Source organism: Muscardinus avellanarius (genome assembly GCF_963383645.1).
Source record: "Muscardinus avellanarius genome assembly, chromosome: 14".
NCBI lineage: Eukaryota > Metazoa > Chordata > Mammalia > Rodentia > Gliridae > Muscardinus > Muscardinus avellanarius.
The window spans coordinates 66,148,227-66,164,427 of NC_137800.1; the positions used below are offsets into that span (position 1 = coordinate 66,148,227).

General features: G+C 45.7%; 1 protein-coding gene across 1 annotated transcript in view; it reads left to right on the plus strand.

The window, feature by feature from the left end:
• The window catches only part of BMP6 (bone morphogenetic protein 6), a gene marked incomplete at both ends in the record, with an annotated part of 180,729 nt that extends 165,529 nt beyond the window's left edge, over positions 1-15,200 (plus strand). The window contains 3 exons of the mRNA XM_080709700.1: positions 12,910-12,983; positions 14,848-14,958; positions 15,051-15,200. Of these exons, the coding sequence (XP_080565826.1) occupies positions 12,910-12,983; positions 14,848-14,958; positions 15,051-15,200 (335 nt within the window). The remainder of the gene's footprint in view (positions 1-12,909; positions 12,984-14,847; positions 14,959-15,050) is intronic.
• Between the last annotated feature and the right edge of the window lie 1,001 nt (positions 15,201-16,201).

Consider the following 16,201-nt stretch of genomic DNA (forward strand, 5'->3'; position numbering starts at 1 on the left):
TATTTTTCCAGATGGCTGCTGATAAGTGTCACTTTCCTTGCCCAGAAAGAGTTAATGCAATTTCCCGGAGTACCCGATTTTTTTTTTTTTTTTTTGGTAAGAAGCGCCTCCTAAATTTTGGGTTGTGACTTAATAAGCCCCCTATTTACAAGTCACTTGGATGTGGAACTTGCAGACCTACCGCCCAGTGTGATGTGAGATTGAGTTTCTTGTCATCCTGGTGTTTCTTGGAAGCGTGCACAGCATGGGTGTTCCTGTGTTTACCGCTAGAAACGGTCAGGGTTGGGGTTTTTGAAAAAAGAAGAAAAAGAAGAGCTTGCTTTCCTTTCTGCACTTCAGAGGCGGCCTGCTGCATGGAGTTAATGGTCTGTTTTTCTTAGCGGCTTCATCACTGAAGTCTGCCAATGACAGGCTTCAAGTCATTTGTGAACTGTGGTCACTTTGGTTCTGGGACTTCAGACGTGGAGGCATCACTTGAAATGTAGATTGCTTTTTAAATTAATATTTCACTTGATTGACTCAACATACTCCCTCTACTCCCACCCGAGAGACACACCAATTTTTTTTAATTCAGAAAACATGTTGTCCCGATTTAAATTTTAGTAATGTCAACCAATTACTATTTTTCAAGTCCCTTTCAACATTGTTTTTTTCAGTTTGATGAGTTAAAATTAAACATGGGTATTAAAGTTGATCTAATTTGTAACAAGTTGCAGGCATCCCTGTTTCTCCTTGGTCTCCCCATCCTCCACCCCCACCTCCCAACCCAGTACTTCCAAATTTGCTTTCCTTGTTTTAGCAGTCCAGGGCAAAAGAGTTTATACCAAATCCCTCTGGCTTCATATATTTAAAAACCCCAAGAGAGTATTCCTATAAGCCAGGCTTGCTGCTGTACAGTTGTAATCCTAGTACTTGAGAGGCTGAGACAGGAGGATCACAGGTCAAGGCCAGTGTGGGGTAACTCACAGAGACCTTGTTTCAAAATGAAAACCCAAACGACTGAGGTTGTCGCTCAGTCCTGGATCCAATGCCCATTACACCAAAGGGCTGGGGGTGGGGGGGCACTGCTATAAGGAAGCTCCCTTCTTCTCACTCCCTTCCAGTGATCTGAGAAACTGCTTAATTGCTTAATGTTTGTCCTACTCAAGTGCTACTTGATATATTTGGCTCCGTCTCCCTTTCATGGAGTGGACAGACAGAGGGAGAGATTCCTCTCCAAGAAAGGATTTCCAGAAAGACCACTACCTGGAGAAATGGGCATCTCATCTGCCGCTCTCCCTGCAGGGCCCTGGGGAACCAGCAGCCTCTGGATCTCTGTGAACCTGGCTGCGTACATGGAAACCTTTCAGTCTCTGATGTGATTCCTGCAGACGTCGCCTTCGTGGATCTTTCGAAAGGCTGAAGCAAGAGATTACTTTGCCTCTGCTGCCCCCCTTCTCCCACAGTGTGCTCTCAGAAAATTGGTGCTTCTTCACAGAAGTGGCCACTGCCAGGAAAGGCCCGCCCAGAATCACCTTGCTTCTGGGTAAAGAAGCTAGTGTCAGTCATCCATCAGACTGCCTGCCATCGGGTAGAGCATGGCAGGGAGCAAAGTGGCTATTTTAGGAGCTGAGTTGTTATGCCAGGGATGACCAGACTAGTCCACAAGAAGGGAGCTGCCAAGAGCCCATCTGCTGCTCCCTGCCACCCACCCAAATCTGCTCTCACACTCGTGCTTGGCTTTCAGGCTGGACGCGTGCAGTGGACCACGGGTTGGGAGAAGCCTCCCTGGACAGGGTGCGGCTGTCAGTGCCACCCTGCGGCTTTCTGCTCCACATGGTGATGAACGGGGGCTGGCTGTACTTCCCCAGTGGGTTTGGATGGCCTCTGGATGGTAGAGATTCTTGATCTTACAGGTCGAGAGCTCTGTGCAGCCCCCTGGAGATTCCAATGAATCTGGCCATTCAGTTTCGGTCTCTGGTTTGTCCCAGTCTGCTGTGCGTGTGGCACCCCGGCCTTTGGGTTCTTTGCTCGAATCTGTTATTTCTCTCTACTTCTGCTCTTCTTCTTCCTCTTTCATGACTTCTCTTGGGGGTCATTATTCTGGGTTCTGGGGAACTGTGATACTAGTTGGCCAATCCATTGTGAGATCAAGAACAAATAGCCGGGCTTGATGGTACATGCTTATAATCCCAGCATTTGGGAGGCTGAGATGGGAGAATTACGGTTCACAGACAGCCCCAGCCACTTAATGAGGCCCTTCACAACTCAGTGAGACCCTGTTTCAAAATTTAAAAGGACTTAAAAAAATAGGGCTGGGGGTGTAGCTTGGAGGTAGAATGCCCCTGGGTTCAACAGCCTCATGGGGTGATTTCCTCTGGTAATTCGGTTTAGATTTATCTGGTTTTCAGAATCTGTCCAAGATTTTTCTGAGAGGAAGCAGGCAGTGAGTGCTGTTTCCCAGTGAGTCTTGAGGTTCTATGCCGTGTCAACCAACTGGCAGCTAATAGCAAGACTTGAATCGATCTTTGTTTTGTCAGATGATATTTGAAAGTGTCATCTGATGCTCTTGATCTTTGTGTTGTCACTGCCCAGCTCTGTCACCCATTTATGAACCAGCCACCCCTCAAGACCCCGTGTGTCCTTAGGCATGTCTCTCGGCACTCCGGTACCGCCTGTGAGCATTTCTTAGAATAAGTTCTCTTTCCATCTCTTTCCTACAAACCCAAACATGTGTCTTTAAGAAACCCAGGGAAAAATATGGCTTTATTACCTTCAGGTATACTGTAGACTTTCTTTTTTAATCATATGTCCTATCCCTTAAGCTTTCTGATTAGGAGTATTCAGTATGTTTCCAGCACCAGAAAGGTAATAAGAATACATGTCTTGAATAGCAACTACGAGTACCATATTATGTATACAAACTTCTTCTATAGATTCCACAGAACTTAGTTTGTGGGCTAGGGATCTCTTTCCTACAGTGTCCCCAGCTTTACATCACTGGCTTCCATGGTTTAGGGGTGCCAAGAATGAGTGGGTTGACCTGCCATTGACATCTAGGGCTTGGGAAGAACAGACATGGCTCAGGACTGCAAATTACTGTCTTTAACTCTGTAAAGGAGTTGAAAATTCTACTTTGTTATTTTTATCTTAAGTCAAAACTTTAGGACCTATATGCCTTGACATCCAGATATCCTGGTTAAGAAATAGAAGCTCATTCTGAGCATCTTAAATGAGACCAAATCTTAATTCTCCACAGATGTAGAAGACAGGTATGGAGTAAATATTAAAATAATTTCAAATCCTAGTTTTATGACTCAACTCTCTGTCATTATCAAACCTCTTTAGAATAATGGTTATCAAGGAGTGAAACAGACTAGAAAGTTTTCTTCCACCTCCTCTCTAGATCTACCCCCTTGGAGATGTGCAGGTGGCCCGAAATGTGAAAAGTCAACACTGGTTGAGCCACCCTAACCTGAAAATTCAAAATCTGAAGTGCTCTAAAATCCAAAACTTTGTGCCGGGCGTGGTGGCGCACGCTTGTAATCCCCGCGCTTGAGAGGCGGAGACAGGAGGATCGCACTGGTTCGAAGCCAGCTGCGCTGGCTTAAGAGACCCTGTTTCCAAATTTAAAAAGTATAAAATATGTCTGGGAGTGTAGCCCGGAAGTAGAAGGGTCTCCAGGAACCCCAGGAGCACCAAAAACAAATAAATAAATAAATAAAAATTAAAAAGAAAATCCAAAACTTTGTGAATATGGTGCCAGTATTCAAAAAGTTTTAGATTTTAGGTTTTTGATTAGGGATATTCAGCTTAGTAAGTCTATGCAAATATTTCAAAATCTAAAAAAAACTCAAAATCTAAGGCCCTTCTGGTCTCAAGCATTTTAGATAAGAGATGCTTATCTTTCATTAAAGAGGCATAAGCAGGTGCTGCAAGATGTCTACATCATTCCCCAACTATTACACGCACTGGGAGGGCCAGGGAATCAGGAGACCACTTAGTCTAGAAAGTGAGGGAGCAGAAACAGAAGGTGTTTGGAGCACAGGGACTCGTAGAGACTAGCGTTCACAGGAAGTTTTCTCCATTTTTAAGACAGTTCCCTATTATTTTATGATCAAGTCAAAAGTTGAGAAGACAACAAACTCCCACCCCAATTAAATGGAGCCCCGTGAGACTCTCAAGTCCTGGAAAAATAGGACCAGGACCTCACCGTTGATGCAGTGCTAACCCTGAAGGCCATTAACAAAATCTACAGTCTGAGAAGCAAGCTAACCTGTTGTGAGATTATTGACACCGAAATAAAAATCCCAGTGTGGTCGCCTGGCCTCCCTGCGTGTAGGCAACAAGGAGCTAGCGCCTCCTGTGCGCTCCTCAATGGCTGCATTCATTCTGCAGGGTGAGTGGGGCCAGAGACTTGTTTTGGATAAGACAGGCTGATGGGCTGGAGATACGGAAAGAGTACCAGGCCAAGAAGACAGAGGTGCCATTTTAACGGCCACTATTGTGTCCTCAGCCCGGTCATTCTAGGAGAGAAGGGAAATAAAAGTAGTCAATTGTTCTTTCTCAAAAACAATCTTTCTTTGGGAAGAGTTTCTTGCCCGAGCTTGGAGAAGCTGGAAAGGACAGCACGGAGCAATGTTACTTTGTCCTGCATTCTGGCTGTGCTGATAATTTTCCTGGCCATGTGTAACTGCTGAGCTGGTGGTCTGAAGGGTTGGCTTATGGTGGCCCAAGTAGCCCCTCTGCTTGGAATGGAGAGCAGGTGGACTGCCCGGGCCCCTAGGATCTTGGCTGGGCTTTGGCAATTAGGACTCAAGACCATCCACATCCCTGGAACCAGCTCACCCCCGAGGTGTTTGCAACTGCAGCCTGCATAGAGGCCCTGGAGCCCGGCAGCACAGCCTCCCTGCTGGTCACCTGCCCTGAGAGTCAGGATGGTTGCTGTGCCCCTTTCTTCTCGGCCAGGCTCATCCCCTGGAGAATCTGCTGTCCCCGAGGATAGGGAGGGCTGAGCCTCATCGCTAGGCTTTCATTGAGCATAGAGATGCAGTGACAGAAATGAGCTACTGCTCCTTGGCATCTTGCTGTTTGTGCTGCTCTTCGGGAGGACCAGATACAAACAGGGCTGGACGCATTCACCCAGATGTCCTCCTCAAGGCCACGGGCCGTGATCCCCATGGACTCAGGTATAGCCATGTGCAGCTCACATAACTGCTGCTCAGAGATGTGGATTCCACAAAAAAGTCACGTCACCCTGTCCTATGGGAGTTTCTCCCTGCAGACTCCTGTTGACACCTCCCATCGAATGAAGCTGAGACCGGCACCTCATCATTCCTTCCCATAGAATGTCCCCTTAGCCAACAGAGGGGAGAAGGGAACCTGAAGTCGAGGAGCAGGAATTGTCACCAATGAAGCTAAGTGTCAAGGCCAAAGGAAAGGTGTGTGCAGCAGGAGCTGCAGCGTGACCCTGGAGCCCACCCAGACCTCAGTGGTACCCCGCGGCTGATGCCTTTAGAGTGGTACCCCGCGGCTAATGCAGTCTCAGGCGGAAGTTAACCTGCATCTCAAGATAAAGAGCAGTTTGCTCCATCACTCCATCTTCCTGACCACCTGCCAGGCTGCGGGGACAAGTACCTCCAGGCACCTCGCTTCCAGTTGGCCTCCCCAAGCCTGCCTGGCCTCTGGGAAGGATGAGTGTGCTCTAAATGGGTTGATCTTGGATGTCTTGGATCTTTAAAGTTCATCCCCATGCCCGCAGCTTCCAGTGTGATGCCTACCCATCCTCGTGGTGACATGAACCCCATTTTCATCTCCATTTAAAGCCCAAATGGATAGGAGAAGCAGGATTTGGCTATTTATTTATTTATTTACTTAGTGGTACTGGGGGTGGAACCCAGGGGCTTTTCTACCTCTGGGCTATACTCCAGACCTATTTTATACTATATTTGGAAGTAGGGTCTCACTAAGTTGCTGAGAGCCTCACTAGGTAGCTGAGGCTGGCTTTGAACCCGCGCGATCCTCCTGTCTCAGCCTCCCAAGCGCTGGGATTACAAGCGTGTGCCACCACCCTGGCTAGGACTTGGCTTTTTAATACCAGCCACATCTGGAGGTTTCCCTGCTGGGGCTGTTTGCACACAGGTGGGACACCTTGCTGCGAAAGGCAAGAAATGCCCTACTGATATGTCTGCAGCTCAAAGTTCACGTTGAGTGGAAGGTTTCTCTGTGGTTAAGAGCAGATGAGAGGTAGGCGATGGTGGCCCATGCCTGTGGGCCCAGTACTTGGGAGGGTGAAACAGAAGGATTGCAGATTCACTCACTCATTCATTCACTCACTTGTTCATTCATTCACTCACTCACTCATTCATCCACTCATTCATTCATTCATTCATTTGTTCATCCACTCATTCATTCATTTACTCACTCATTCATCCACTCACTCATTCATTCATCCACTCATTTATTCATTCATCCACTCATTTATTCATTCATCCACTCACACACTGCCTCTCTCTAGCTCACAGCGCTCTCTTCTGTATCCTTGACCAGTACCCCCATTCTGACAAAGCTCTTCCCTTCCTTTCTCCCACTGAAGTGGATATGTGCTTATTAAATTTTATCTGTATACATTTACTGGCCTTCTTCAGACTTCCTCCCTCATCCACACACACATCTAGGATGGTGGGGGTGAGGGGAAGGTTGTCCAACAATCTGTCAATCCATGAAAATAACAACAAAATGTGAGTCAGTGTGATTCTGTGGAGAATCCAGGGTACTGACCCAGAGTCACAGAACCATGTATTCTGGGGAGCATCGACCTTTGCAAACATTTACACATTCTTCACCAGCTTTTTGCATGGAATTATAAGGAAACTTAAGCACAGCCTCAGTGTATCCATAGGAAGAAAAACAGGAGGGTAGAATTGCCTCCCTTTCCTTTCTCCAGCCCCGATCCTTACTTAATAACAAAACCGCCAGTGTCCAGCTCTCGGAGCCCTCGCTGCTCTTTCTGAGAAAGTCCTCTTTGTTGGGCACGGGCAGCGAGGGAGTGAGAGCAGTACCAGGGGCGCGCAGGGCTGTTGGGAAGTTAGAAGCAAAGTCCTTCAGCTCCGTCATCTTGGTTCAATCCAGCAAAAAAAATGACACTAGAAATCCAGACACAATTCTTCAGTATTGACAAGGAGTCCAACAAATCCATTCAGTTCTGAAGCCAGGTCATGAGGACCCACAGGCCCATCGAGACTGTCCCCGTGTCTCCAGGACACCCACACTGCTCTCTAACTTGTCTACAAATTCAGGGTTCCCATTCCCCATCCTTCACGTTCAGCAATTGGTTATAACAATTTAACAGCACTTGGGAAAGGTCTGTATTTGTGATTACAGTTATTATGAAGGATACAGCTCTGAAAGAACCAAATGAAGAGACCTGTAGAACAGGTGGCGGGTGGGGACTTGGCGCTCCTGCACACATTTGGGCAAGACATTCTCTCAGGACCTCAAGATGCTCATCACCTGGGAGGTGCTGAGCAAAGTCTCACTGCCCAGATTTTTAAATGGTGTCTTCATCTATCTTGTGTTGATATAAAAAAAATATGTGACTGGGCGCTTTCTGCGAGAAAAGGGGTTATTTTAACTTACGGTCTGGGGAGCTGAGTTCTTGCTTGGCTAACCACATCTAACAAGGGCCCCCTGCTGTGCTCTGCTATACTGTGGCAAAAGGCTTCTTAGGGCAGAGGCTCATACCAGGAGCCACAAGTAGTATGTATAGAAGAGACCCAACATGGTGAGGGGCCTCGCTTTGTAACAACCCATTCTCAAGGCAACTAATCCAGTCCTGAGAGACCTAACCCACTCCCATGAGAGGGGCATTTATCCCTTCTGAAGGTGGTGTTACATAACCTAATTACCCCCCCCCCAGTAGGCTCCACCTCTTAAAGGTTCCGCCTCTCAATATTGTTAAAATGGGGACCAAACTTCCAGCACATCAAAGCACAGCATATGGGGGCTCTTTGCTATGCACAGCTAATTAAGTCACTGACTACACGATTGAGCTCAGTCTCCAGTTCCCCACCCTAGAGATAAGGTTGGACCAAAGTTCCAGCCTTCTTATCACATGCTTGGCTTTCCTTGATCCCCCACCCCATCCTGCTGCTCTTTGAGGACCCGTCCCCACCTCTTGTATCTAGGACCTTGTTGGCATGACAATTTCCGATCACTCAGGAAACTCCAAAGGTTTTTAAAGCTCTCTGCTAGGAACTGGGAACAAACACCAGATATATTCTTTACAATTTCACACTGCCCATGTCTGCCCAATCCCAGAAAGAGAGTCATTTATAAAAATCTCTGCTTTTGACTTGGTCAATGATTCCAAGATTGATTTCAGGGGATTTTGGTCCCCAGCACCGAGAGGGCATTTGGAGAGAAACTTAACTTGGGAAACCACAGCCCAGTGAGGTTGGGCAGGGATATTCCAGATGGGACTCTAAATAGGGGACTATATCCAGGACACCATCAAGATGCCAGGGAACAAGAGCTTTGATGTCTCCAAATGGACCCGCTGTACCCAGAAGACAGGAGAGGAGAGAGCGTGAGTAGAGGCCTGGGGAGAGTTCAGGAGGGCCAGGCCTAGAAGCAGCATTGATCCCTTTGCCTGAACATGGGTGGGCAGAACTCAGGGATGTGGCCACGCCTCATTATAGTGGGAAATGCCACCTAGCTCTGTGCACAGGAGGAAACTAGAGGAGGTGGGCTTTAGTTTTTTTTGTTGTTGTTTTGTTTCGTTTTCTTTTGGAATTGAGGATCGAACCCAGGAACATTCTACCTCCGAACTACATCTCCAGCCCTATTTTTTTTTTTTGAAACAGGGTCTCACTAAGTTATTGAGGGTCTTGCTAAGTTGCCAAAGCTGTCCTTAAACCTGTGATCCTCCTGTCTCATCCTCCCAAGTACTGGAATTACAGGCATGTACCACATACCCAGTGAATGTGAATTTTTAATAAACAGTTGCTGAATGCAGTGGCACATGGATATATTTAGAGCTAACAGGAAACTCAACAAAAGAGTGGTGAAACTCAAAATCAAAGCTCAACTCAGATCCTTTGGATTCCACCACTGGACACTGCCTGAGACTCCACCCATTCTGATTTTAACTTTGAGTCCTTAGATACTACAGGGTGAAAGGTATTCGATGGGCTTTGAGTCATGCGCCTCTATCCCAGCAACTGGGGGACAAAGGGGGGGCTCCTATGAAATGGGCCCTGATTACCACCTCTGTAGGAATCCCTCCAAATGAGAAGTGTTCCTGAAAGCTGAGTAACAAAAACAATAAATGCTCACTACAACCATTCACAGCTAGGTGTGAAATTCTAGGTTGATGGCATCATTTTATGATACCATTTAATTTTAAATATGTATTTTTTTCAGCCAGGCATGGTGGTGCACGCTTGTAATCCCCATGCTTGGGAGGCAGAGACAGGAGGATCACACAGGTTCGAAGCCAGCCTCACTGGCTTAAGAGACCATGTTTCCAAATTAAAAAAAATATAAAATAGGTCTGGGAGTATAGCCTGGAGGTAGAAGGGTTCCATCCCCAGCACCACACACACACACACACACACACACACACACACACACACACACACACATAATATATATATATATGTATGTGTATATATATATACATACATACATATACATACATACATATATATGTATATATATTTCAATTTTGTTATTAACTGACTTTGTGTTCCATTGTAATTAATTTTTATGATCTCTGGATTACTTTTGAGAATTTCTTTATGTGCTTTATATATCATAGTTTCATCAGATGTGGCTGGATAGGAATTTATTTGTTCTGCTTAGAACTCAGAGTGCCTTTCCATTGAAAGGTATTTTGCCTTTTTTTAGTTCTAGAAAAATTCTAGCCATTGTGTCTCCTAACACTACTTCTCCCTTATTATGGTCTTCAAAATTTATTATTTCATATTTCATTATTTCCTTCTTGTCTCTTTACAGACAGTCATGTTTACTGGCCATTGACTCTGTGGTATATTTGAAGAGATCTCTTTAACTGTGTCATCCAGTTTTTTACTTCTCTTTTCAGTTAGATCTGGTCTGGTGTTCAACTCATTCATTTTATTTTTATTTTAAATGATTATGGTTTTTATAAAGTTCTACTTCATCCTTTTTTACATCTACCTGTTCTTTTTTCATACCTACCTTATTATTTTTCCATGACATTCTTTTTTTTTCCCATGACATTCTTTAGGGTTCTAATCTCCCTCATTTTTGCCTCCTCCACTATTTTAGATATTCTTTCTTTATAGCTGTGTCCGGAGATGACTCTTTCCTGCAATTCCTGAAGTCCTTTGTCTCCTCTTTCTTGCTCTGCAGCTCTCCTCTCATGTTTTTATTCATTTGTGTGTCTGATTCTTATTGGGGGTTATTTTCAATACAAAGTTCTTGTCCTGGCATTTGGCGGTGGTTTATACATTGTAAAAATTTTCCTTTAGTGCGGTTTAACATTTGCTCTTCCTGGGGAGTTGACATTACAGATAGGGTGGTTCCAAGAGGTGAGGCAGGTAGTGTGGAGACTGAGTAAATTTAGAAATGGTAAACTACCTCAAAGAGTTGACCAATAGAGGTCACTGACTTGAGTTAGTTCTGTCTCTTTTCCTTACAAAATCTGCATGTTCTCTCCTGATTCGAGGCTAGGAAGTCCAGGAGTGCAAGTATAAAACTCCAGTTCAAACAGGCATTTGAGAATTAGGTGGCTTTCTGGCTTCTGTAGTTAGTTGCAAGGTGCAGGTGCACGCATGTGACTTAGGCTCTGGATGCACTGACATCCGTGAGAGTAGACCGACCTTTCTCCAGATCTTCTTCTTACTCCTCACCCTGCATCTCTCTGCCTATTTCCATCAGCATTTTCACAACCAAAACTAAAGATCTGACCATGCAACTAGAGGAAAATAGATTTATTTTCTATGGTTTTGGGTTCAGTCCACGTAAGGCTGGGGACTGCGGACCTCAGGGATTGGCAACAGGGAGTAGAGAAAGGTAGATGCCTGGGCTGTGGTCCTCACATCATGGAGGCTAGAAGCCAGAGAGCCAGCAGGGGGAGAAGGAGCAATGTACAGTCCCCAAGTCCACACCCCCAGAGATCCACCCCTCCAGCCCACCCTACCAGCCCAGGCCACCACTCAGATAAACCCATTAGAATAGATTCATCCACTGCTGGGATTACAACCTTCAAGACTCAACTATATCATCTCTGAATATTAATAAATAAGCTCTTTAGGGACATTTTATATTCAAATATAATACTGCCCTTTCTAGAACTCTCAAACACAACTACCAGATTGAGGAATCCTTTTGACTCCCAGCTATAAATATGTTACTCTCTAGCTCAAAAACTTTCATCTGCGCCTCATTCAGAAGTTCAGGTCATTGCAGTGGCCTTCTAGATTGCTCATTTCTCCAACTTTGACTCCCTGACTTCTTTTAACATATCCTCAAATCCACAGATGCATTCTCTTTTTTCTCTACCTCTGAGCTGACCTGTCCCTTCTTAAGCTCCAGTGGTTCTTGTCTATGGGCCCCCTCATGCATGACATCATTCACACACACACACACACACACACACACACACACACACACACACACGGTATTGGGATTTATTTCAGGGGTGTTCTACAACCTGCCCCCGACCCTTTTAAATTTTTTTGTTTTGAAACAGGGTCTCTTCTGCTTGAACTTCTCTTTAACCCTCACTTAATACCTGTCTGATGTATGATCTGCCTCTCAGCTTACGTCTGGACTCCTTAAGTCAGAAAAAGTCTCTGTCTCCTTTTAATTTTTAAAAATTTATTATGATTATTATTGTTGTTGTTATTGTGTGTATGTGGTCTTGTTGATTGAACCCAGGAACATCTGGGTTCTGCCTCTAAACTATACCCGAAGCCCTCTTTTTTTTTTTATTATTTTGAAACAGGGTCTCAAGTTGCTGAAGGTCTCCCCTTAGTTACTGAAGCTGCCTCGAACCTGTGATCCTCCCAACTACTAGGATTATAGGCATGTACCACCATGTCCAATGCGACATTTGTATTCTGAGTCATATTTGAATTACTGACATACAGGTCTCACACCATCCTTTGATTCTTTATGTTTTTGGAAGATGGAAGTTGTATCTGATTTGTCTCCCTGCTTTTCGTGGTGCTGGGTAGAAGGCATGTCACCAAAGATCTGCTCTGATGAGCCTGAATGAATCAAGATGCTCCCAGCCTCTTGCTAGAATTAGGCTAATCTGGGCCAATGGTTTCTTAATTGCAAAAGGTGGATAGAGAAGCTTCAGCAGATCAGGGACCATGGGCTTTGGAGTCATTGCTTAGTGTGAGCAAGTGGAAGGACTCGGCCCTAGCAGTGGGGCTAGAATACAAAGCGGGAGAGTGCACCCTCCCCACACCGCACCTCTCACCCGTTCCTGGGGCTCCTTGTTGGGCCCCACTTTGTTATACTTCCTGTAGGGTGCTCTCCCAGCCCAGCAGCCATCTTCAGAGCCCCATTCAACTTTTGGATGGTCCACATTTGAGATGTAATGAATCCTGCCAGGCAGTCACCTGTTAGTGAAAATATGTTGTCTCCCAAGTTTGATGGATGCCCTGGCACACTGCTCCGTAGGCCCTGCACACAGTAGGGTGCACAGCTATCCCCAGGACTGTCCCCAGAAGGGTCAAAGTGGAGTAGTGCATAAAGTGTTCAAACAAATGGGAACCCAACAGAGCTGATGGGTGACCATGTGTGTTTTAACAGGGGCCTTGTCTGTAGGTATTCCACACCTAATACAGTACCTAGCATGTTGCAAACTCTGTGTAAATTTTTTAATAAAAGAATGAATGACTTGATGGCAGTGTCTTTGATCTCCTCCAACAGATTATAGCAGCAGTGAACTAAAAACCTGCAAGAAGCATGAACTGTATGTGAACTTCCAAGACCTGGGATGGCAGGTGAGTTCTCTCTGGATGATAAGGAGGGCAAAGGTCCTTTCTCAGCAGTTTGTTCCTCCCTTAATGGCAGCAGCCATCAGTCACCAAAGACCTGGTGCTTCATTATGGACATGATTCCCTCTGTGGGAGTCCTAGAAGACTTCGCAAATTCTCAGGCTGGGCGTGGTGGCACACGCTTGTAATCCCCGCGCTTGGGAGGCAGAGACAGGAGGATCGCGCAGGTTCGAAGCCATCCACACGCGCTGGCTTATGAGACCCTGTTTCCAAAAACAAAAAAAAAATGTAAAAATAGGTCTGGGAGTGTAGCCTGGAGGTAGAAGGGCTTCCAGGAACCCCAGTACCACCAAATAAATAAACAAACAAACAAACAAACAAATGTTAATTGTGTTTTGAAACAGAGTTGGAAAAAAATCTAATGGTTAGTCTCTCCAATGGCTATAAATTGGCTCACCCAAACTATCCAGAACAGCACAAATGTTTTGCCCTATCTCAGCCAGTGTTCTCACTGCCATAATCCAAAATGACTGACCATACAACTTAGAGGAAGATTTATTTGCTCACAGTCTTTTGGAGATTCTGGGTTCAGTCCATGTGAAACTGGCATCTTTGAATCTCAAGGCATGGCAGCGGGAAGCAGAGAGGGAGAGGGCAGCGCTCTGCTCTCACATCATGGAGGCCAGAAGGGGAGAGAGCAAACAAGCAACAGGCTTCAAAGACCAAAGCACAGCCCCCAAGGCCACGCTTCCAGGGACTCACCTTCTCCATCCACACCCCACCTGACTAGGTCACCACCCAGATCAACCCATTACAATGAGATTACAACCTTCATGATGTAACTATCAATGCAGAGCTCTTTAGGGAACATTCTGTATCTGACCGTAACATGCTTCAAACCTGAGAACCACTGCTAGTTCATAAAGTCAGTTTAATTATAGGTGATGAGCAGCAGAAGATATGAGGAAGGCCTTCCTTTAACAAAAGTATGATGGGCTCCTGGAGAGGGTCCATTGGGTCCAAGTACAGATAGTCCCTGCTTTAGGATGGTCTGACTTATGGTTTTTCCACTTTCTGGTGGTGTAAAAGCAGTGTGCATTCAGTAGAAACTGCACTCCACTCTTTGAATGTTGCTCTTTCTCTGTGGTCTGATCTTCCTTGAGATGCTGGGCAGCAGTCGCAGCAGCAGTGGTCGTCATTCCAAGTCAGCTCGGTGATCATGGGGGAAGTGGCCGACACTATACAGTGCGAGTGTTGCTCAGCTGGGATGGTCTGTAGGTCAGGTGTATAAGTGCATTTCTATTTACAAAACTTTGAGCTTAGAGCCGGGCGTGGTGGCGCATGCTTGTAATCCCCGCGCTTGGGAGGCTGAGACAGGAGGATCACACAGGTTCGAAGCCAGCCTCAGCTACTTAGTGAGGCTCTCAGCAACTTGGTGAGACCTTGTTTCCAAATAAAATAGAAAATAGGACTGGGAGTATAGCCTGGAGGTAGAAAGCCTCTGGGTTCCACCCCCAGTACCACAAAAAAAACAAACAAACAAAAAAAAACTTTGAGCTTAGGGTAGCCATGAGAAGGTAACCCCATCACAATTGATCAGCACCAGCACACAAAGCCAGCCGCCTGTGCCATTCTAGCCTCACAGGGGAGAAGCCCCTAAGGCCACACAGACCTGTGGAAGGAGCCAAGGCCCTGGTGTCAGCCTGGCCAGGTCCACACCTCAGCCTCACACTTGACTGAACCTGGCCAAATTACCAAGCCTTCCCGCATCAGCCTCTTAACCCGTCCTACATGCATTTTACTTTCTCAGGGAGTCACTGAGGTATAGGAGTACTAATCTTCTGTTGTTTCCTTTTGCTTTAAAATCAAGGACTGGATAATTGCACCCAAGGGCTACGCTGCCAATTACTGTGATGGAGAATGCTCCTTCCCACTCAATGCTCACATGAATGCCACCAACCACGCGATCGTCCAGACCTTGGTGAGCCCTCAGCCCTCTTACCGTGTGAGTGGGATTAAGCCCAGGCCAGGTCTCCCTTCTAATGGCCTCCCTTTCCCCTTGTTTTGGAACAGGTTCACCTTATGAATCCTGAGTATGTGCCCAAACCATGCTGTGCGCCAACCAAACTAAACGCCATCTCGGTTCTTTACTTTGATGACAACTCCAATGTCATCTTGAAAAAGTATAGAAATATGGTCGTAAGAGCTTGTGGATGCCACTAACTTCAAACCAGCTGCCGGGGACACGAGTCCCACCTTGGATTTCTACTGCCTTAAAACAGAGCAGCACAGTGGAAGCGGGGTGATGGGACTGTGAGGCCATGCCGGTGCCGTACTGTCCAAGGAGGATCTTAAAAGGACCTCGGTTAATACTTTGCTCATGTCGTAAATACCGTAAGAAATAAGAAGTCGCCGGTTTGAAGGAAGCTGAGTTTGTGATTGCAATTTGAGGTCTGGTACTGCAGAGATATAACTTCAAAGGATCCACCCTCCACCCCACCCCCCAAAAAATGCCCACCAAAATTAGTTTTAGCCTTAGATCAAGTGTCTGTGGTGTCAGTGACTAAATAGAGAAAAGAGTCTTGAAGGCCAAGTATCAGCTGGCTCAATAGTATCCACCAAAGGTAGATTTTATAGCTATAAGATTCCATTCCCTGGAAGGCAAGTACGTAGGACGGAGGCTGGACTTAACCAGGGCTCTATAGAGGTGCCTTTTCCATTTCCACACCTCCATCCTTTCCCATTTACATACTTTGAGGGGAGGCTGCCCGGGCTGGGGGCATTTGCGGTAGCCTTCATCTTGACAGCGTGGCAGGTGAAAGTCGTTCACACCCTGCCTTCATCAGACTCTTTGAAAGCACATTAGTGTCAGAATGCTGGCTCTGCTCTCTCAACCTATTTCATTAATGCGGTTCTTTGCTTTTTACTACACAGTGTACCATGTTACAGGGTTAGAGCCTACGAGGGAAATCGAGGAAAATGGGGCACCACGCCCTTAAGCCTGGGTTTGTGGAGAACACACTGTTTATAAACTGAAATCACAATTTTCTCTCGTAGAAAGTTAAGACTCAAATCCTAGGATATTTTAAAAATGTCTTTTTCACAATCATGTACTGGGAAACCAATTTCATACTAAACTGATTAAATAATAAATTTATAATCTATTACTGTTTGCACTTACAGCTTTTTTGTAAATAGAAACTATAATTTATTGTCTATTTTAT